Source organism: Pempheris klunzingeri, chromosome 10 (genome assembly GCF_042242105.1).
Source record: "Pempheris klunzingeri isolate RE-2024b chromosome 10, fPemKlu1.hap1, whole genome shotgun sequence".
Classification (NCBI taxonomy): Eukaryota; Metazoa; Chordata; class Actinopteri; order Acropomatiformes; family Pempheridae; genus Pempheris; species Pempheris klunzingeri.
Genome location: NC_092021.1, coordinates 21,345,387 through 21,367,871, shown reverse-complemented (window position 1 = coordinate 21,367,871; position 22,485 = coordinate 21,345,387). Strand labels below are relative to the sequence as shown.

Below are 22,485 nucleotides of genomic sequence, written 5' to 3'. Positions count from 1 at the left end.
TACGCAGACACATATACAGTCTTTGTGTCTTTCTCCACACACAATAAACTACAGCTTAAAATGAGTGCAATTAGACCAGATACTGGAGGTGGACAGCAAAATAGCCACCTGTCATTGTCTTGTGTTTTGTGTCTGTTGCTGTATGTTCATCCATCGTTGTTAAGTGTCGTGGTCCTGTCCTCATTAAATCATATCTTTAGCCTAAAGCATAATGAATGTATATTACTCAACTATTTTGCCAGTCTTATGTCTTACACATTTTTGCTCTTTACTTTCTTTACCTCTCGTTCCCTGCAGCCTACATAGAGGATGTGGCACGCTGTGTTGACCAGAGCAAACGCCTCATTATAGTTATGACACCCAACTATGTGGTACGGCGAGGCTGGAGCATCTTTGAGCTGGAGACGCGGCTGCGCAACATGCTGGTGACTGGTGAGATCAAAGTCATCCTGATCGAGTGTGCTGAGTTGCGTGGCATCATGAACTACCAGGAAGTGGAGGCTCTTAAGCATACCATTAAAACCCTTACTGTCATCAAGTGGCGCGGCCCCAAGAGCAACAAGCTCAACTCCAAGTTCTGGAAGCAGCTGCAGTACGAGATGCCGTTCAGGCGCACTGAGCCCATGCTCACCCACGAGCCGGCGCTGGACGTCAGCGAGCAGGGCCCCTTCGGAGAGCTGCAGACCGTCTCCGCCATCTCCATGGCAGCAGCCACCTCCACCGCCATGGCCACCGCCCACCCCGAGCTGCGCTCCTCTTTCCACAACACCTACCACACCACCATGAGGCAGAAACACTACTACCGCAGCTACGAGTATGACATACCCCCTGGAGGGACCCTGCCACCTCTCTCCTCTCTGGGGAACCAGCACACCTACTGCAACATCCCACTGACACTGCTGAATGGACAGAGGCCTCCTGGGAAGAGCCGAGAGCACAGCCTGGAGGAGGCGCATGCCAACAACGCCATGCTTCCCCTGCTGCCAAGAGAAACCAGCATCTCCAGCGTCATCTGGTAATGATGAACAAACTCAGCAGCAGCTGTATGAAGATCAGTCGGGGTGAGACACGGAAAGGCTCAGTCTGATCGCTCTTAGGACCGCAGTTTCTGGTCGTGATAACGGCAAGGAGTGTTTTGGATCCATTTAGTTCCAACAATCGTTAACTGGCAGCAAGTGATGGAAGTACTGCAGGTTTTTGGACATAGTTTCCCTTGTTTTTTTCAAGTGGACAGCGCCTCTGTTACAGAGGAAGTTTTCTTTGTGGAACTACAGGAGATATAATGAAAACACTGCTCCATCAACTGGCGAGATACGGACTCGCAGGAATTCCACATTAAAGAACCGACACTCTATGGCAATTGTGCACACACCTGCATATACATACACACACAAATGTGCATACATACAAACAAAAGGAAAACAGGGTCTTGTACATATATTTCAATTTATTTGTAGCATCAGTGTTTTCCTGTTCTTTTGTTTGTTATTCAATCATGTTTGTTGCCTTCTCTACCATACTCTACTTTGCTTTAACTTGTTATACAGAGTTGTATATTTTTTATTGTTTTCTCTTTTTAGTTTGTTTTTTATTCTTATTTCAAGACGCTTGTTTGGAAAGCCAGTATGTCACGTACCTGCGCTGTCGTGTTTTTTCGTTTGTTTGTTTTCAAATCTTTGTGTAGTTTAAGAGAACATTTTTTAACACTTTTGGAATTGCCTGGACATTTCAGGAGCTTCAAGGAGCTGAAATTTCTCTTTGTTTACCTGTAAAAGGTGTATCTAGTTTAAAAGGAAACTCTTTTAAAAAATCATAGAATATGCAAAAAGAAGGAGGAGTTGGCAAAAATATACCGTCCTGTCGGACCGAAGGAGAAGCGGTTGGGGGGCCGTGCTAGTCCTCTCCAATCAGATAGACCGATAGACTGGCAGATCTCTCTCTAAAGCTTCATATTTTCTATTGAAACAAACAGCCTTGCTGTTTTAGAGTGATAGTGAAATGCCTCACCTTAAAAAGAAATCTGTAGATTATTTTAAAAAGAATTCTATTTTTATAACAGAAAAGAGTTTGCTTGAGAAGTCATACTTATTTGCATTTCATCTACCATAGACAGGGGATTTGTGTATAAGTGTTATGCTGGTTTTGTACACTTGCAGTGTGGTTCCTGGTTTGTTAAGAGACTAAGGTGGCTTTTGAATCCCATGTGAAAAAATATGTCCTCTACTGTTCTAGATTCAAAAGTAAAGCATTTTCAATGTTTTGGTTTTTAAAACATAATATTATTCCCATCCTGATAATTACTTTGGTTCATATGGATAGTTCATGTTTAAGGAAGGAAAAGAATACATTTGTGTTTTGAAAGACTTTTTAAATATATTTGAAGGTGTGATTTTTGAGTATGCATAGCAAATAGATATGTATTCTATATATGATATAGATATTTATATAAATATATAAACACAATTTTCACTTGGAAAGAAATGTCTATCTTTATAGAAACACAATCATTATCAGTTGCCCTTACTTTCTCACTGCACATTAAAAACATTGATTTCCTTTTGATGTTTTCCTTTTGTGTCCAACGTCGACCACTGGTTGGCAGTAATTCATAACATCTGCCTCACGTGCTGATTTCAGACCTAAAGATTCACATTCACATAATTCACATAGTAGTCAGATTAATCGCCTGCCCATCGCTCTTTATGACTTCTTTAGTGACAACTGTTGACTAATGGGTGGAAAAATGAGGAGCTCAGAGATCTGGCTCAGAGAACGTGAATAACCATCAGTGCGCCCAGATATTGTTGAAATGCCTCTAAACACTACAGAACGACAGAGTGCCTTCGTCTGCCAACTACTCTTGTAGTGGACAATAGACTGCAGCAGTACTACACGGCCTGACAGCAGCTCGTACAGCAAGCAAACAGCGTTTCAGCGTTCATATGTGCGTCTGACTATTGTTTTTTTAAGACACACTTGACAAATATGTGAACCTGCTCTTTAAGTTCAGTTCAGAAACCTCTAAAGAAATGTGATTTGCAAAGAATAAAGCATGAGAGATACTGACACTGATGCAGATACTGTACCAACAGGAGAGTAGGAAAGGCCTAATGTCCACATGTATGTTTCTGTGACTCAGGGATTCTCTTGCTTTTAAGAAGCACATCACACAGTACAACACAAAAGAGGTCATCTCACAGTTGAAATGTGCTCCTATGGGGGTCTCCAAGGCCGTGTAGTGGAGAACACTTACCACTCCCTGGTTTGATACTGACTGGGGACTTCTATTGCATGGTATACCCCTTTGCTTCTCCCGATGTTTCCAGTCAGATAGAAGTAGAAATATCAAATGTAAACCTTAAAAAACTACAGATATATTTTGGCTTAGAGCCGGAGAATTTAATTTGATGCCTGGTGTTTGCCTGGCAACCCAAACACAATGGTGGCTGATTGGTGCCAAACAGTGCCATCTCCTGGGGATTCACAATACCTACAAGGGGTGTTCGTGATTTCACGCAGGAAAACACAGAAGTGGGAAGAACATTTACTCTGTCAATCCCTGCAGAAAACTGAGAATGCAAAAAAACTGGGGCAGAGGAAAAACATAGGTAAAAGCGAGTGATAGATGGAGTTTGCCACCATAAAAGACATTTTTATAGGTGCTAAGGTGTACAAAAGGAGCTTTAAAATCGAGTATAACAGTATCAGTTAATGTGTAAATGAACCACAATCGCTGGAATTTACTTTGGCTGCTGTTGTTTTAATAAAGATGCCAGCATTTGGAGGAATGGACACATGCAAGCACACACAACATGTTGTCAACCACAAGAGGAGCTGGTGATTGTTGCATGTTGGCAGCCTCCTGCCAGACAGCTGGAGTTTTATTAGCGGCCACAGGATTAATAGACTCTTTATTACCCACAGCAATTAAGGACTTAATTGAGAGGAAATAGGCTCCATCGAGAGGAAACATGCAGAGGAGATAGAGAGAAATATGCATATCTTCAGGGTCCAAGGTAGTTTACGTGCAAAGGATGCTGTGTGTGTGTTGGTTGTGTGTCTTTTTTTGTGTCTTTTGCTGCAGTGCCTTATCAGACCACTGGGAGGTGTGTGAGAGTTATCAGTGATGGTCTCACACCAACATCCACTTGTTATCTCATGTTTTCAGTGGCCCTGCTTACAATTGTTTTCCTTCCAGTGGCGTTCCATTTCAATTGCACGTGGTTATTCAGAGCTAAATGGCACAGGGGCAAAGCAATTGCTACTTTGATGCACACTTGAAAGCCTTTACCGCTCTGGTAAGCATGTTCTCACTGAGTTTTTGTTGACCGAGGCTGTAATTTCATAACAATTAATAGAAAATCTATTCGTCAAGTATTAGGATTTCTATTGTTTTTCTAAATTTCTCCTCAGCAGATGTGAGATTTATCTATCTCTGTTCATCTTTTTCTGTCTCATTTTCACTTCCTCTCCTTTATTTTTTTTAAGGCATTAACTGAAAAATTGTCTACAAGTCTTGCCTGTCTGAAAGTAAACTCAGATCCTTTTGTCAGAGTGGGCCACAACGAAGCTTCAGGGACTGAGCACAGGTACAGGCCATCTGGCCTCTGAACAGTGACCAAGTCGTATGGATGCTGGAAGCAGGCATCAGGTGTCCAGGGACTCATTAGATAAAATAATTTGGAGCAGCAGAAAGTCTTTGCCCCATTGTCCAAAGAAAACACTCGTGTCATGTAGGTATTTCATCACACATACCTCTATAGAAATAATGGTCTTTTTTTTTTACTTCTGGAAGCTCTAAAAGTATTGTTTTAGCTTTGGGCAGCTAATGCAAGTTTTAAAATAAAAGAATAGGTTGTCTCCTCTAAATTGTATCAATGTCATGTAACTAGTGTGAATGGTCACATGACCAGGCCTCTTTACTTTATGTCTGCCTCAAACTTGTACAAGAGGAAGAAAGTAAAATACCTTAATTAACAGATATAACTGAAATAGTTTGTACATATATTCTTTAAAGGGTCGACTGCTGATATATAATGAGAATTACATGCCTGCGTGCATCTTTTGATCATAAGAACAGTAAATGTAAGCACGGCAACATTTGCTAGACTGCTGAATGGTGAAGCAGAGGATGAGGATGAGGAAGATGTTAACCTGATAAGTCCAAGTTGTGGAGCCTTACTTCACCCACAGGGTACATGTTTCACATGGAGCCCTATTGTGGAGTCCACACACATCTGCCTGAAACTGGCTTAGGACAGGGCCCAAGTGTAGTCCTTGGTCTGGCTGAACAAGCAGCACATTTGTGCATGACAACCTTTTCACCTCACTCAGGCTCATTGATGAAATGACCAAACGAGGTTATGGGTCCCTTGGCACACTGAGACAGTGCCGTCTGCATGACATCCCTTTCACAGGTGTGAAGGATTTCTCGAAAATGCCTCGTGGAAGCACTGAGGTCCTTACAGAGGGCGAGAAGTTACTGGTGCGATGGAAGGATAACAGTGTTGTAACCATGGCAACCAATGCCGTAGAATGCTATTCGGGGCCATCCAGGTGGAGCCACAGGGTGCCACAGCCTCTGTTTCCTTACATACAACCAAAACATGGGCGGCGTGGATCTGCATGATCTTCATGTGTCAAGATATAGATCTGCAATAAGGTCAAAGAGTGGTGGTCTTCACAGTGCAGTGGTGAATAGCTGGCTGTTCTTCAGAGATGTTGTTGGCAGTGATTATGACCTCCTGACCTTTCAGTGGGTTTTTTCCCTGGATCTCCTTAAGAGATATGGAAAATGACCTCTTGGTCAAGGCAGAAGATCTGGAGAGTGAAATCTAACCAATAATCCTTCGAGCTGTGCTTTGCTCCTATGTTACGGAAATCAAATTTATTGAAGCCGGTTCATGAGGACTGTGAAATAAATATTTAGATACTAATCATACTAATAATACTCTACAGTATGCACTGCCCTTATACCTTTGCACTGTTTTTGAGGTACAGTTTGTGTTTTTGCTGAATAATACCGTACACTCATCTTCTGGCCATGATGTTAGTGGTCAGTAAATGTTAAGTCAATCTAAGCTTCTGCCACAATGTGAATTTATTTCATTTTTGTAAACTATTGTTAGGTCTTATTTTGTAAGTTCAAACACTCTTAGCTCTATGGTTATTTAACCATTTTATGTATTTATGTCACACATGTAAGTGTTATTCTTATTTTTTATGTGTGTAAATAGGTCAAATTGAAGAATCGAGTATAAAAACCTTCATTTTCACTAACGTAACCAACATGAAATGAAAAAATTCATACATATTATGTGTTAGGGAGGTCTAAGGAGTGAAATGCATGCACTTATTTTGCAGGGGAAAATCTGGGATTAAACGGGTTAATGCTGTAAGACAGAGGTGTCCAAACTACTGGCAAGAGGGCCCGTGGTCCAATTTTCATTGGCCCGCAGGAAATTCTAAAACTGTATTGGAACACGGCCCACATGTGGAAGATGCGCTGGACTGTATTGTACTTCTCAGTCTCACCACTAGGTGGAGTAACTGTCTTGAACGAGGCAGCGTCTCTATAAAATGAGTAATAGAAGAAGAAATGTGCTACAGGTGACCCAAAATGGCAGAATTAAGGAAACATAAGAGAGGAAGTTAGTGTAGAAAGTTTCAGACGCGGTGTGCGATGAGAGCACAGCTAATAACTAATGACGATCACTTCTGCATTATGGAGGAGCTGCTTGATGTTAGCAGTCTAAAGAGCACCACGACAGGTGAGGATGTTTCTGAAGCTGTGCCGGATGCAGTTGGCATGATGGGACTTAAATGGGACGAGCTGTGTGGAGGTAGGACGGATGGAGCTCCAGCTGGGACAGGTGAGCGCCAAGGAATCTACCGTGTCCGCCGAGGGACAAGGAAGTGGAGGTAAGGCTGTTGATTCGAGCATCAGGGCTCTAACAGACTATTTCAAGCTTCCCTCTCTGATGCTGGTGCTGATGCTGGGGGGGCGCTGGCTAAATCGTGGCTCTGTGCTGCAGCGGTTTTATTCCCTGAGATCAGAAATGGACCAGTGTTGAAGAGAGAAGGACCTCTTCATGAGCTCAGTGACCCTCTGGTTGGCATTTTTAGTGGATCTCACTGATCACCTTAACACACTGAACAAGAGCTACAAGGCAAAGTCCAGCTTGTACCACAACTAATAAATGAAAGCCCACTAATAGAAAGGCTGTTTTTTTTTTCTTGAATCATATTCAGTTATCAAGCAGAATTTACCTACATTTGATTGATTTTGCCAACTTTAATCCACTAGAGGTGAGGCGATACACATCACCTCTAGTGGATTAAAGTTAGTAATATACCTTATTTCTAGTGAGTGGTCCAGCCCTTTGTGTGTTTTTCTGTATGTGGCCCTCAGTGAAAAAAGGTTTGGACACCCCTGCTGTATGATGATGCCTGCAATATCGGCCTTTTCCTTTATGTGAGGGTCCAGTTGCTTTTTTCTTATATTTTTCCCATAACGAGCAAGCCCTCCATCCTTCCTTCGCCTGGATACTTTCTGCTGGGGGCATTTAAGTCTCCTTCCACAAACTGCTGCACTGTAATGGCCAGAGATGGAGGGACAAGTAGAGGAATACCTGAGGCACTTGTACCACAGCAATTCTGTGTGTGTGTGTGAGTGTGTGAGTGTGAGAGAGATGCATGTGGTATACTGTTGCACTCTGGTGGTCTAACATGGCATTTCACCAGCATGTAGAAGTCACTGCCAAACTCTCCACTTCACCTGCTGCACAGGACAACAATGATCATTGGGAAACTGAATTGTAGCTTTCTGACACTCGTCCTAATCTATAGCTGATGCAATAGACCTGTATCAGTAACTTCTGTTAACAGTAGTTGACATAAATCAGTTTGACTCAGATTTTTCTGTAATTGACAACTGTAGTCGTCATTGCTTACGCACTGAGACATGTTATCTCCTACATACGATTCTGGGGCTGATTTCACACTTGTCTCAGTGAAAAGTGTGTCAGTAAAGACGGAGCTGATATCACACACACACACACACAAGCACAAGAATGATTAAAGAAAAAGAAAAACAGATCAGAGAGTATTTTTTTATTATAGAAAAATAGTTTATATAAAAACAAATAAGTTATGAATTCCAGCAGCTGCTTTGCATTTTTCCTCTATTATAACATCTCTTGCCTTCAACACACTCTGTCTTTCTCTCATTCCCTCATGAACACACACACACAGAAACACACACACACACACACACTCTTGCCCGTGTTGGTCACTTGACAGTCCTTGAAGAGCTTCCACACACAGTAGTTTATTCAGTCCCTAATATCCTCTTCCTACCCAATACGAGCTTGGAGCATTTCAGTCCATCTGGCAGCTGAATGTGCTGAATTCACATTGACCTACTTCCCGTAGAACATCTCCATGAGCACCTCCTCGATGTTGACAGCCCCAATAACCGGTCTGAAGAAGAGCTGAGCGACCACCAGCGGGCTGATGGCCCTCAGCATGGACAGAGCTATGAGCAGTTTGGCGAACCGCGTCGCGTCCTCCCGGTGGATCAGCCTGACGTGCTCGTTCAGAGCCTGGTGCGCCTCCCGACGCAGGTACTGGATGTAGTGGAGGCAGCGCAAACCCTCCACATCTGGGGAGAGGAGAATGAGAGGAGTGGAAAGAAAGTTCAGCACTGTTTTCCACACAAACTTGCTGCACATACGACGACTGACTAAATCTCCAAATCTAACTTCAATGGCACCTGTTACTGTTCGATAACATCTAACTCTTTGGGGTAATAACTTTGAAGCGCAGGTGTGAACCTACCTGGGTTGAACAGCACAGCTCCTTTCAGATACGCGTACTCTTTCGTACTGATATCTACGCGCCAGCACTTCTTCAGGAAGGCTTTGATAGCTTCGATATCCACCACAGACACGCCGGCCGCTCCCCTGCTCTGGCCGGCCAGCACCTCGCTCTGCCGGTCCGGTACACCCGTGAGGATGCGCTGCAGCATGCTGGGCTCCACGGTCTCCGTGGTCTCAAAGTCCACCCGGTCTTGTGCGAGTCCCAGCACGAGCAGGGGCGCCCATCCGCTGCGGACCAACATCAGCTGGTCGTCCTCCGGCAGCTCCCGAAAACACGGGACGTTTTTCACGAAGCGCAGCGTCTTCACCAGAACCGCCGACGCGGCTTTGCACGTCACCTGCGGGGAGCGGAGGATCCCTCTGCGCCGCGTCGAGCCGCAGGAACAAGCCTGATGCCGGAGCTCCTGCTGCGCGTCTGGCGCGGCGGCGGAGGAGGAGGAGGTCTTATGGAACAGGTGCTGCAGCTTGTCTTGCTGCTGAGGATGTTGCTGTTGATGGTGATGTTGCTCCTCGGTGCTCGCAACGCCGTCACTCTTCAAGATGTTGTAGAGGATGCTGTTGTTGTTTCGGCCGCTGGCACCCCGACAGTGGCAGCCCTCCAGCGTGGCCATGGCCGCTGGCCGCTCTACATGGGACGGAGCTCAGCGCGTCCCGCCGTCTCTTTGAAGCTCCGGAGGTCAGTGTCAGAGGTAGCGCTGTTTTCTTAGCCCCTGATAGCCCCGAGTGAAGGGCAGCACGTTTATATTAGCTCCCGCTTGGAGAGCTTGTGCAAACTCTCTGCATATTCCGCCTCTCCAAGCTGAGGCACCTCCTCTTCCACCTCTCTCTCTCTCTCCCTCTCTCTCTCTCTGTCACACACACACACACACACACACACACACACCTTGCTCGGCTCTCACATATTCAAGACACACCTCTATGAAAATGTCATTTTTGAAAGAAACCACTTCAGACTATAATCTATCTAAAGCGCCTTACATCTGTTTTGCGCACGTCTGAAAAGGTTATGAAAGGTACAAATAAAACACAAAATGTGTGAGTGCGACATCTCACCCTGATGGCACAGCGTGAGCCAACGGCACGGAGCAATAGTCAATAGGCAACTGGTTAATTAAACAGATTTAGAGAGCGAAGAAAGGGAGGAGGAGAGAGGCGAAGACAGACAAGGAATCAGAGCCCAGTTCTATTCACAGCATTACCTTGACTCACTGGCAGTGCTGTTTATCAGGCAGGAGCCGGTAAAAAATATAGGCCAGCGACGGATCTGAAGGCTTAATTATTTTAGGGACAATTTATATGATTTTCTATGAGAAAGAAGCAGGAAGAGCTGAGCTGTGAAGGCCAGCCTCCAACCTTGACTCGGACACACTGATATTGATTTAACCGTGAAAACAGGAGCTGGTGAATTATGATGTCATGACTCAATGCTCTCCTTGCCTCTGTCACTGTGAAGGAGGATGGGGAGCTGGTGATGCTGGGGGGTGGGGGGGTGGGGGGGTGTGAAGGAAGGGAGGAGTGGAGGTCAGTGAGTGAGAGACTGAGAAAGACGGGTCGGGATAAAGCTGATGAATTAGAGGTTTCTATTAATTGCTCCTAAGAGGGATCACAGGTTAGAAATTGGCCTTTATCTGAGAGAAGGTGGGGGTCAGAGGAAATCAGAGCTCAGTGCTGATTACAGTACAGTTTAACCAGAAAAAGAGACCTAAGACGTTGTCAGAATGGGGAATAAATGCATTAGAATAATGCAAAATATTCGAGCAACAAGTCTGACTTATTATGCAGTGTGTTGTGACAAGGTCCCGGTAGTTCTGGTGTACCCTCCTAACAAATACCCTCAAACAAATACCCTCACACTGTCACTCAAGGTTGTCTTTGGTGTGGAGAAAGAATGACATTGAGTGCATGGCCACATTCATGAAGCAGCAGTAAGCAGGACTTCAGTGTCCCTTGCTCTGTTGCACTGAAGGACACAGCTGTGAATGGAGGCAGGATGAAAAACTTTTGCAGTAGTGCTACAACATTGTTCAGAGACTGAATGTCTTTGTATTGATTTGGCTAAGAGAGAAAACAGAGATTTTTCACATGTTTATATCAAGGACACTGCGGGATAAACAGCCTTCACCCAGGCTGTCTCTTCTCCTGCTCAAGGCCCTGCCAGCGCAGGTTATAAAAATCCTTCCGTCTCAAGGAGAGATTACATTATGTCGTGTTGCAAAAGCACAGAGTTGAAAAGACAGCTACAGTCCTCTGTCGCTCTTTGTCTTGCTCTCAGGTCCTTCTTTTCTCCTTGTGTTTATCAAAGTAGCTCTCCATTCCAACATCCACTTGGTCGTATATTTGGGACACGTGTGTGATGATTACGGTTCTTCATTAGCCTGATTGTTAATGAATAAGCGTATCGGATGATCACACACCAAATATAAGATTTTTTTCGTATATTAAATCCAATCAGCTCATGATCACCCTGCAGCCAAAGTTAAATAGTGCCTTGCATGGGAAAACAGATTTAAGCATTTTAGCACTACAATTGAATAATGCAAATAAAATGAGAAGACTATTAAGGAGATTTCCAAACTGAAAGCTACTTAAAGCTGTAATCCTTAAGATTTCAGTGCTGGTTGATTTACCATGGTAACAAGCGCAGTGTTAATAGTACAGATAATATTAACTGTGCAGCTTTGTCAGAGATACAGCAGAAGAGCAACTGGTGTATCTGTTCACAGCGCAAACAAACAAATTCCAGTTGTTTTAATAAGAAAAAGTCATTCAAAGTAATTGCATCTGTGGTCTAATGTGCAGGGCGAAGCTTTCTGCACAACAGAAGCGAACAGCAAAGTTGATTGTCTTGCGTCCGACTTAGAGGTTTGCAGCCTTTCTGTCATAGCTCCTGCAATATTTAGAACTGAAGCTGAAAAAAAGCTGAAAATGTCAGTCGTCTTGTTTCGTAGACACATCCTGACCATTCGTGGCCAACAATAATAATGCGGCGACAAACACACTGCCTTTCTTGTAGCTTCACAGTAAAGCCACTTTTTGTTTCACCAGTTGTCTTTCAACATGAAGCAGCAGCAGTAAGAAATGCTCAGTTTGCATTAGCTGTAACTTAACACGGCTCTGACACTGTGTTAAGAAAGTAATCAGTACACAGTGAGGCTGATATTAATGAGAAAACACTGTATTGGATTACATGCACGCATCATTTCCCTTGAATCCCTCATGTGTAGGTAGGCAGCTTAAAGCCAGCACTGGCTAAAAATATTTACAGCATAAGTTCTCCTCCCAAACGCCATATTGTCGCAAAGTCGGTCATACTGTAGATATACACATATACAAAACATTGCACTGTAATTTGAGAGGAATTATTCTTTGCTCTCTCAACAGTTTGCCCTGTGGCTCACTTCAGGAGCGGTAGTTGTTTAAAACATGTCTGATATTGTTTATTTTATGTTTTTGCTTTTCTGAGGTCCTCAACTAACACAATTTCACATAAACCACACAAACTCCACAGCTTGACGAAAGAAGGCTCATCCATTGACTCACCTGTTTGTCGAGTCTGTTAGTTCAGGCATGTCTGTTGCAACAGCAGCACAGAGAGGAGCAAACGTAGTAAAAGTACTCAGACAGCACCGTTAACGGCAAAAAAAAAATTGAAAAATGACTTCACAAGAGTGCTTTAGTGAATCTTATTGATATGGATTAAAGTGTGTTATTCCTTTTTTTTTCTATTTTCAAAGCTGGTAAGTGATGCTCATTGAGAGACTGTATTGAGTTACAGACGCTAGTGGAACAGAGGCTAGCCGGGACGTGACATAATGCTTTTAATTTTATATAGAGAAATTAATACGGAATGTAAATTCATTAAATAATATTGCAGGAAAAAAAATCCAGACCACAAATAGAATAAAAAAGGGGGCTGATTTAATGGAAATCTTAATGATCATAATTCTAAGGGGAAATAAAAAAAGTAAAACTGGATGTTAACAATAACTTAATAAAACGTGCAGATTTTCTTTTTGTTTTGAAGGTTTGGTTTTAACATCCAAAACACTTACTGTACACTGGACTAATTGTATAAAACATTTAAAGTACTATATGAGGCACTATACTATTCCCAGGAGCTATCTTCATTTTGAGTTATTTTGCAGTATGATATTCCATCAAACAAAGAAGCCACAATCATGGTATCAGCTTCCCAGGTCCAGCATATTTGTAGTTTTCTGTGATACAGAGCAGACTCTCTTCTCTGGCCCAGTGCCTGCTGCTCCCATGCCCAGTTTAAAATGGCTCAGCCTGGGGAGGCTCTCACACACCCTATCACATAACTTTAAGGAACACTCTGCACAAAACACAGCGCCCTGTTTGTGTTTGTCTACAGATAACAAACTGTCATATTTCAGCATTATAAATGTGAGTTCTACCCAACACTCTTCTGACTCGACTTGGTGTGTCAGCTATAAATCTTCCAAATTATTGTGACGCAAAAGAAAACTCCCTTCTATCATTGCCGGGTTTGCTGTGAAATATCCACACACACACACAATCCCAAAAAAAAAGAAGTGTAAAAACAAGATTGCCTGTGCACACACACACACACACACACACACACACAAACATTTTCGTTTAACTGTGATCTGCACTTCTTAAACTAATTGCTGTGACACCCAGACAGTCTGAGTCAGACAGCATCAGCCACACTGCAGCTTTGTGTCTAGTGCTGAAATTTAGAGCAAGGTCAGTTCCAAAGACACTATTTACTCAGACGAGGGGCATGGGAAAGTGAACGCAGAGCACAAGCACAAATTAAAGTGGGAAGGAAAGACAAGGTGAAGTGCCATTAAAAGTAAATTCCAGTGCTTTAGGTTTTCAGTGATTGATGATTGGTAAGTAGGTTTCGTATGGAATAACTTTAGTCCTTTAGTTTCTCACAACTTCTCAGCTGATTTTTTTTTTTTTGTAGCTCTGTCTCTACAATTACTACTTTGAAAGGCTTTTTTTTTTTCCTCAGCATGTTCCGATTGATCAAGTCAAACACACAAGACATTTTCAATAATTGGTGTATTGTTATGTCATGTGCTGTTTGGGCAGTAAGCATTTCCTGAAGGTTTACCACACAAATGAAAATTTTAGGTTGCTCTGACCCAAGAAGACAGCTCTTTGGCACAGCAAGCCAAGCCAGCCTTGAAACACAAGTGTGGAAAAACATGAGGTTTTTATCAAACACTTGGAGCTTAGACACCCACGGACACTCCAAGACATGCAGGTCTCAAAAACCAAAGAGGACAACTTTGTATGATTCAAGGCTTTGCATTAAATGGCTCCCCTGGAAAAGTCTTGTACTGCATTGTTTGTTGATTTGTTGGGCGCTCTTCTGGCGGTTGCTATAGTGACTGCCTCCATTTTCTCTCTGTGGCTGCTTACATAAAAGACTGTGTCCTTGTCTCAATAATAGTTACAAATTGAATACTGCACTTTCCAAGGACTTATGTCACCAACTTACAGCAGGGTAAAAGTGTGTGTGTGTGTGTGTGCGTGTGTGTGCGTGTGCGTGCGTGTGTGTGTGTGTGTGTGTGTGTGTGTGTGTTGGAGAAGAAGAGAGAAGACAAGTTTGCTTTAGATGTGATGAATGTGAGATAAAATGTAGTTTTTTTTATTTTTTAAGTTAGTCCTGATTTACTCAAAAGCAGAAAAACTGCACAAACACTGGAATTAATATGAAATGTATAATACTTGAAGAACTACAAAACACATCAATGATAGAGAGAAACAAACAACACATGAGAAAAAACAAAGGATCAAAAAAGGGTGTGGTGGCACAACACACTAAGATATGTCAGAACAAATGAGTTAATATTACAACAATACCTGATTTATTAGGCAAAACTCATCCTGCAGTTCCTCATAGATCACATGTGGCCAGTCAGTGCTTTTATCATTTTTTTTATTAGTATTTTAATAAGACATATTGAATCGAAGAGTTACCAGAGCACTTGAAGAAATGGCGGTCATAATAGAAATAATTTTCTTCATACATTTTTAAAAAGTGGTCAAATTAGTGTGAAGTGTTTTCGAGTGTTTACTCAAGTCTTAGAAATCAATACGAGATTTTTCAAATCATGTTTCTTTTCACAGGGTGAGCAAATCCAATCAAAAGACCACAACTGAAAAAGTTTTTCATCCTACCCTGTTTGTGCTACTCACCTGCAAAGCCCTCTGATTGACCCTAAGAAAAAATTCTTCAAAAATACATAGTTTCGTAAAAAAAAAGAGAGTCTTTTTATTTTTCTTAAGCCATGCACACGTTTGTTTGCTCACGTGAATGTGGCAGAAGGTTGGTGTAGGTGGAAATAAACCAGTGGTCATGGAATAAAGGAACCCAGTGCAAAGGCTCACTGTATTTTTAATAGTTTTTTTGACAATAATGGAAGAAAGAGGAATTAAGCTATATCAGCTATATCAACCAATACTTGAAATTTGATATGTTAGGTACTTTCATGGGATTTGTTTGCAAGAAGTCGGCAAAATCATAAGACTTATCATTTAAAAGCAGAGTTTAGAGTTTTGCTGCCCTCTCTGTTTGAAAATGTTCAAGTATGTTTTAGTTAACGGTCCTGCTGCACCTGTAAACACATCCAAAAGAGATGTTACAGCGTCCTTGAGTACACCTGTACATCACCGCAGCAAGGCTGGAAGTCAAACCCTTCTCACAAATGGCAGAAGAAAATATTTAAAGCCTGAAAAGACACCTGAGGTCAAGGTCGGTGAAGACATTAATACTGATAAAAAATTAAATTATCTCTCTTCTGTCAGACTTAAACACATCCATAAGCTTCTGAGACACATTTGTGATTTAATCCTTTAGTATAAATAAAGTTTACTTCTTTTGAAGAAGTTTTTAATTTGACCACATAACCTTAGTTGCCATGGAGCTGTCTCCTAGGAATTATGTGTATATATTGCAAAATTGTTTGCCCAGTTACGGTGTGATGAAAAACATAGTTGTTGGCTGCATTATGTTGTGAGGCCGTATTTTTGAGTGAATAAAATGCTCTATTTAACAACCTCATTGAAGTTACAGGGAGGAGGCCAAGGTGGGCCGCAGGTATACAAAGCACTGGACCGTTTGGGCACAGACACGGTCCATGTAAGTACGCCAACACAGACGCTTTGAACTACACAGGATCAATTTCACACATGTGTTGTGTTCTGGACTTTGTTACCTACAGTGCTCACTAGCTGCATCACTCAGCCTGAGGCTCACACTTCACACTTCAGAACACAACAATGTGTGAAAATGATTCTGCGGAGCTGAAAGTGTCTTGGACCGTTTTTGTGCCCAAAATTGTAACGCAAAACAAGCGTGAGCCGCAGTCTGAGTGTTGCAGCTAGTGGGCACCATGGCATGAAACAACAAGAGAAAGCCGAGCCCCTCTGTTTGCATTTACTTCCACTCAAAACAGCCGTGAGCTCTAGCTGCAAAGCTCTAGCTGAGGATGTCCGTATGCATCAGCATTTTTATGAAACTTTCAACATTCATGTCTTTTTTTTCTTCCCTCTCTGTGGTAAGCACAGCAGTGCCCGTTCCTCCACAGATGCCATGTTTGTTTGCTGTTGTGGTGTTGTGGAAATGCTCTGAGCTCCCTTTAGGACTGACTTTTAATACCTTATACGGTGTATAAGAGTGCAAATTGAATATGATAAACAGGAACACGTATTGGTGCCAGCTGTGCCCGGCGATTTCATTTGCACTCACGTATTTGTATGGACCATGGTAGTGTCCTTAGGAAAAAGAGATTTTGGTTTCCACTAAAATGTTAAGACTTTTTTTCTGCATTAAACTAAACATAAACCTAAATTTAACCAAAGTCTGCAGGAGCTTAAACACAACTATGAAAAATTTTGTTATGCTATAGGAGTAAATATTGTATTAGACTGGATGTTTTGGAGGGAAAAAAATGAAGTAGGTGAACATTTTAGTGGTATTTCATGGTTTACTGATACACTATGATATGTCCTTGCTAGATACGCAGACCAATACATTCCCTCATTATGTGAAGGGAAAAGGCAACAGTACATTTTCTCCTAAATGTATTCGCTGTTGCAAATTAGTTATATATGTGTGTGTAATTTCCAGAAGCCAGAGTTATTTGGAGATAGTGGTGATCTAAGTGTGGGACTATAGTGGTATCAGGGGGTCATATGTAGTCGGGGGTGGGGGCATCAAAACCCCTCTCTCGGCTCAAAGACAGTCTTTGGCATCAGATTCGCAGTTTTGTATTGAGTTGTGTGTCGTAACCCCATCAGTTCATAAAAACACACAGACCCCCTCTTTGAACACATGCAGCTTTGCTCATTGTTTACCTCAGCTGTGAACCTCTCCCTGAATGCGGCTAAACAGCACACACACACACACACACACACACACACACACACACACACACACACACACACACGTAACACACACTTGTGATACAATGGTCCATAGTCTATTTGTCTCTCCTTTTGTAAAAGTGTTCAAGGTTGGCATATAAACACAAGTTCACCCTGCTTACAACAAACAAAGCAGCTCATATGCAAACTTTTATGCCGGGCATAAATGATATTGCCGTTACAGCCGACTGTGGGGTCGTGTTCTAACATGTAGTGATAAAATATGTTGTATTGTGTCGTGTTGCATGGCATTGCTTTGTGTTTTTGTGCATTCGAGCCAATGTCATATATTCATTCGATACCCATAGTCATTTAGTTTATGATAGAGTGTGCAATGTGGCAAAGTGGAGACACTACTAGAGAGCTAAGCGTTTGGTTTCAGGCGACAGCTTGTTTGTAGCAGTCTGGACCAACTCTGTTCCTGCTGTGATGAATGCAGGAAAGCGCTGTAGTAATGTTGCATGAGCAGGGACTTATATTCACCCCTTGTACCAGAAAACACAACACACGGCCTCTCAGTCACCATCATGCTGCAACCTAAGCCTGTCCAGACATTATATGGCTGAATGAAGTTATTTAAAGTAGCAATCTCAAAGATCTGAGGTTCGTTGTCTTTGGCAGCATCTAGTTGATAAGCAGCAATTGTTTTTTGTTTTTGGCCCTCACCCCAACAGAGACCTCAAATAGAATCATTCCTGATGGTGATGCATTTTTTTGACGTTTCATCATTACAATCTTTTGGTTACGTACATTTATTGATGAGGGATACAAATATTGCCGACATATTTTCAATTAAGGTGTTTGTGTGGCAGATAACGATTTCATTTTAAAAACTGAAGTCAGATAAACTCATAAAAACAAACCTTTGTATTGTAATTAAAAGAGGAACATCAGCTCAAATAATGTTTTTCAGCTCTGTGTTACAGTAGTCTTGAACCAAGTTCCCAGTCGTGGGTGGATACAAGGACTGATAAGCCACAATGACATCACTCTGGGGCATAATGCCCCCTAACTGCAACCTAAGGCCGCTCTATAACTGAACATGGGAGTCTTGAGTTCAGCCAGACCACTTAGCAACCAGCTGCCAACAAGAACCACCTGCGCGTTGATGCTGTATTTCCCTGGCTGTCTCATACGTCTTTGGCCTTTTACTGTGCAGCCTTTTTGAACGTGTCACATGAACACCAATTAAAGCAGGTAATCCATCTTTATTTATTCAGATTCAGAAGACCGTTATCCCCAGTTCATTTGTAGGTAGTTTTCCCAGCACACAAGTAGCTGATATCTGCTGTACGGATTGTTTTTCTTAGGCTGTAGTTGGTTAGATGGGTGCACAGCAGCTCCACTCTCATCAAAGGACTCAGTGATCCAGTTGTGAGGCAAACAGCTGGCAGGAGCCACTTGAAGGACTATTTGTAATTTGGCTTTAGTCAGATTAGAGATTCAGGTTTTGTGAATACAGCACCATGGATGTGATCAAACTCTGCTTGGATTGGTTTTAGAGGCACTTCAGAGGCACAAAGGGATAGTGAGGGTGTGAAGAATCACTCATTCGCTGTAAATGGTTATTTGTGAGGAATAGTATGCCCTCTAAAGGACTTGGCTTTTAAACTATTAAGCTGCATCCCAGCCTGCTGTTCGGAAACTCTGTATGTTCACAGTAAAACATCAAGAGAGATTTTCATTGTCACGTCATATATGTCAGGGAACACAGATTACCAACGAGGCTTTCTCTTAAAAGTAACATTAAGCCTGTATGAATAGACTGAATGAATAGACATTTATGAACAGCAGAAAAACAACATCAACATATTATCACCTTTCAAGCTGATCCTGGCTAATTTGTTTCTGACCACGTTAACAATACAAGTCCAATATTCACTCTCATTTTGCTCTGTTTTTGGTGTCCACCAACTCCTTAGGAAAATATTTAGCTCTTCAGCTGTTAAATGTCTCTGCTGTTTGGTGCAGGGCAGGTAGCGTACAGTGACAGTAGCAGACAGAGGGTTTGTCTTAGTTGAAAGCAGCTGTCTGGCACAGCTAAAGGCAAGGCAGATGAGACCAGTGAGCCTGAACCAAAACTTTGAAGTTGGGGAGCATTAAATCAAAACTATCAGATGAAAGACAGTGAAAAGCTCAGAGGAGCCCAGAGGAACTCCGGAGTGAGGCGATACATTTCCGTGTGTTCGTGCATTTTGTGCGTGGTCATACGTATGTTTGCGCGACGGACTGCCCTTAAAAAATGACTTATCGCAGGTTTAAATTAAAGGTCCTAAAAAACACAAGCACACAAAGTTGGATTTGAGTGGTTAGGATAAGTCACGACTACCTCTATAACACCCATGCAAACATAGATACAACAAGAGGCGGGACACTGCAGTTGTAATGTCCTTGTTGTGGATAAATTGTGTGTTGAACATATGCCACTGGGACGTGAGCTAATTAGCCAAGGTTGAGCGGGACCCTGGGGGGTGAGGGAGGGGGGTTAACATGTAGGGAGGAGGGAGGAGAAGAGAGCGAGGCTGCCAAGGTCAAACCCATGAGTGTGCATGTGCTACCAAACCCATACAACACAACAGTCCCCCAGTGACACTCTGAGGGGTTCACTTCAGTCGTTCTCCTCACTGCTTAAGACCATCTTCATCTTGGCGTTACACAACTTTGTTCCAGTTATCTCACTCTGTCAGTCACAAAGAGTTTACCCCACAGTGGCATTGGAAAAATACCTTTAGACATAACGGCAATTAAAATGCAGATTGCCTCACCTGACTCCTACACGCATATCCCATTTACCTGCCTTCATATGTCTTTGCCTCTTGTGTCCTTTCCCTCTATCTCTGCTTGTCCTTGGTGATATATTTATCTTATCCAAATATATGTCACACTATGAAATAATGTTCCTTTTTCATATGTATAGCCATTACTGAAAACACATGTAAGACGTGCATCAGCGTGCGTGTGATGTGATGTGATGTGATGTGTAGAAAGGCTACGGAGTGAAATGTGAAATATTGTAGCAGAAGAGCAATAATTTATGTCCCTCCTATCTTGTTCTTTATTGGTCTCACAGTGACTACAGTATGAATATTTTTGCCCTACAGCATATCGAGGACAGGGTCATGTTTGCATAAGGAGGTAAATTATGACACTAATAACAATGTCGGTACGGCAGGAAGATACGTGGGAGGAGGTGAGGGTGAGGGGGTCGAAAACAGGAAAGGGCTCACATACGGAAAAGACCAAGGTGAGGGAAAAGGTGAAACACACATTTAAAATACAAATAAAGGAAATAAAGAAGTTTGACTGTTCTCTTTTCTTTGAGCGATAACAATGCAGGAGGATGTCTGACCTATTTTCATCCCCATACCCAAAAATTCTCATTGCATTTCTCAGTGAGGTATTCTTCATTTGAGACTTACAAACCTTAAGCAACAACCAGCACATTTTTCTGACTTGTGTTTGTGATTTACCGGCAGGCAGTGAGTCATACAGTCTGACTTTGCTTTGCCTCACTGATGCTTGTTTGATTAAAGACCCCTTCGGCCTTGAAAATCCAATGTTTTCTATATTTTGATATGCCAAACTGAAAGTATTGAACTTTCTTCCTTTTTGAAATGCTGCAAAATGTCTCATCATCTTCTAAAAACCTCAGAAATCCCTTCCAGACAATTACGTTTGTGCCACTTCACACAGTACTTCTCCTCCACTACGAGCCAGAGGGCAATCTGCATCTCTTTTGTATAAAGCAATCAAAGATTAACTTTCACTAAAACCTTTGAACTTCAAACGCAGCTTTTACGGGAGGTAGCGAAAGAGGCCAGTTTTTAAGGGTGTTCAAACACTGTACACTTGAGCTCAAAACGCCTGAAGTTGAGGCGGTGTGATGTTTATTTTATTTAAGATCGTCCCCAGCTTTTCATTTTATTTTTATATGCACTTTATTTTCAGAAACCCGCTGTTGAAATTCCTAAGAGTGAGGACGGTTCTCATTTTCCGGGATGGATTTTGCCTTCTGTGTGCGATTGGCCGGCTAAAAATGAAGAAGACTGTTGTTCACCACAAAGAAAATATTGTTCAGTTGATTCCTGTCTCGTGCATTTAATCTGCCCTACCAACAAATCACTTAGAATGTCAGGGCTGATTCTATAATGTAACCTGCACAAAGGCCATGATGTGGGTATATAGAAGTATTAAGTCAAATGAATTCATGAAGGTCTTGTAAGTGCATTAATTTTGAAAAGCAATTTCTAGCTTGCAAAGGGGATACAGAAAGATATAAATGAGAGAATCTAATAAAAATGACTCCAGAAATTGGGGTTAAAGTGTTTTCGTGTATGTGTGTATTGGACTGTGTGGCTGATAACAATCATAACTAAACTCCATACAACACGTACAAGAAGACCAGAGTATTGGTATAGTTTTGAGAAAGATTCACACGCATGCATTTCACTTTGCAGAAGCAGATATGGAGAACAAGGTAAAGTGCCAGCGATCCACAAATCAGCAGTGTTAAAACCACCATAACATAATATAAACATATCTAGTGAAGAAGAATAAATATGAGTGGATAAAAATCTGTTTTTTTTTCCCAGCCAGTTGTCATCCACATTCACATGTGTACTGTGATATATAGTCATGCATTACCACATTATGTTGCCCAGCTCTTTGAGAGCCAGATCCTCCTACCCTGCTGTCTCTCAAGGTCTCTCTCTGTCTGCTCTAGCTCAACCAAGGTCACCCCAGCCGCTGCAGGCTCACTGCAACCTTGAGCGGCTAACTGACCAGGAAATGTGTGTTCTCCCGTTCCACCACCTACATGTCCCAGTGTCAATCAGCCAGATACAGAGCCGGGCTGCCATTAAATGCTGCGGCATGTTGCCACACGGACATTAGGTCACTCCAGTAGATGTAATCTGAAAAGAAAATACATTTTCTCAAGGCCGTCCGAGAAATTAGGAGAAAGAGGTCAGCTTCTGGACAAATGTTCATTGAATGAAGTGCCTTGGTACACCAGCTCTAGTCTGAATTGTTTGTGTGTGTCTGCGAGTGTTGTGTTACAAGAGTAACACGCTAAATCTTGTCATGTGTTCAAATGTAAAAACTGGAAATGCGTGCGTTTGTGTGCATGTGTGTGAATGTGTGTATCCATGTCTAATCTGGTAAAGAGCTCAATGAATCT

The 22,485-nt window shown here is 42.3% G+C and overlaps 2 protein-coding genes across 2 annotated transcripts in view; one reads left to right on the top strand and one right to left on the bottom strand.

The window, feature by feature from the left end:
• Nucleotides 1-1,019, top strand: part of il1rapl1a (interleukin 1 receptor accessory protein-like 1a) — a 134,182-nt gene extending 133,163 nt beyond the window's left edge. The window contains exon 11 of the mRNA XM_070837643.1: nucleotides 298-1,019. Coding sequence (XP_070693744.1) covers nucleotides 298-1,019 — 722 coding nt within the window. The remainder of the gene's footprint in view (nucleotides 1-297) is intronic.
• A 7,078-nt stretch (nucleotides 1,020-8,097) lies between these two features.
• nr0b1 (nuclear receptor subfamily 0, group B, member 1) lies at nucleotides 8,098-9,577 on the bottom strand. Its single transcript, XM_070837648.1, has 2 exons — nucleotides 8,839-9,577; nucleotides 8,098-8,662 (listed from the first exon to the last, which is right to left on the bottom strand). The coding sequence occupies exons 1-2, from the start codon at nucleotides 9,488-9,490 to the stop codon at nucleotides 8,421-8,423; spliced, it is 894 nt and encodes a 297-aa protein (XP_070693749.1). The 5' UTR covers nucleotides 9,491-9,577; the 3' UTR covers nucleotides 8,098-8,420.
• Between the last annotated feature and the right edge of the window lie 12,908 nt (nucleotides 9,578-22,485).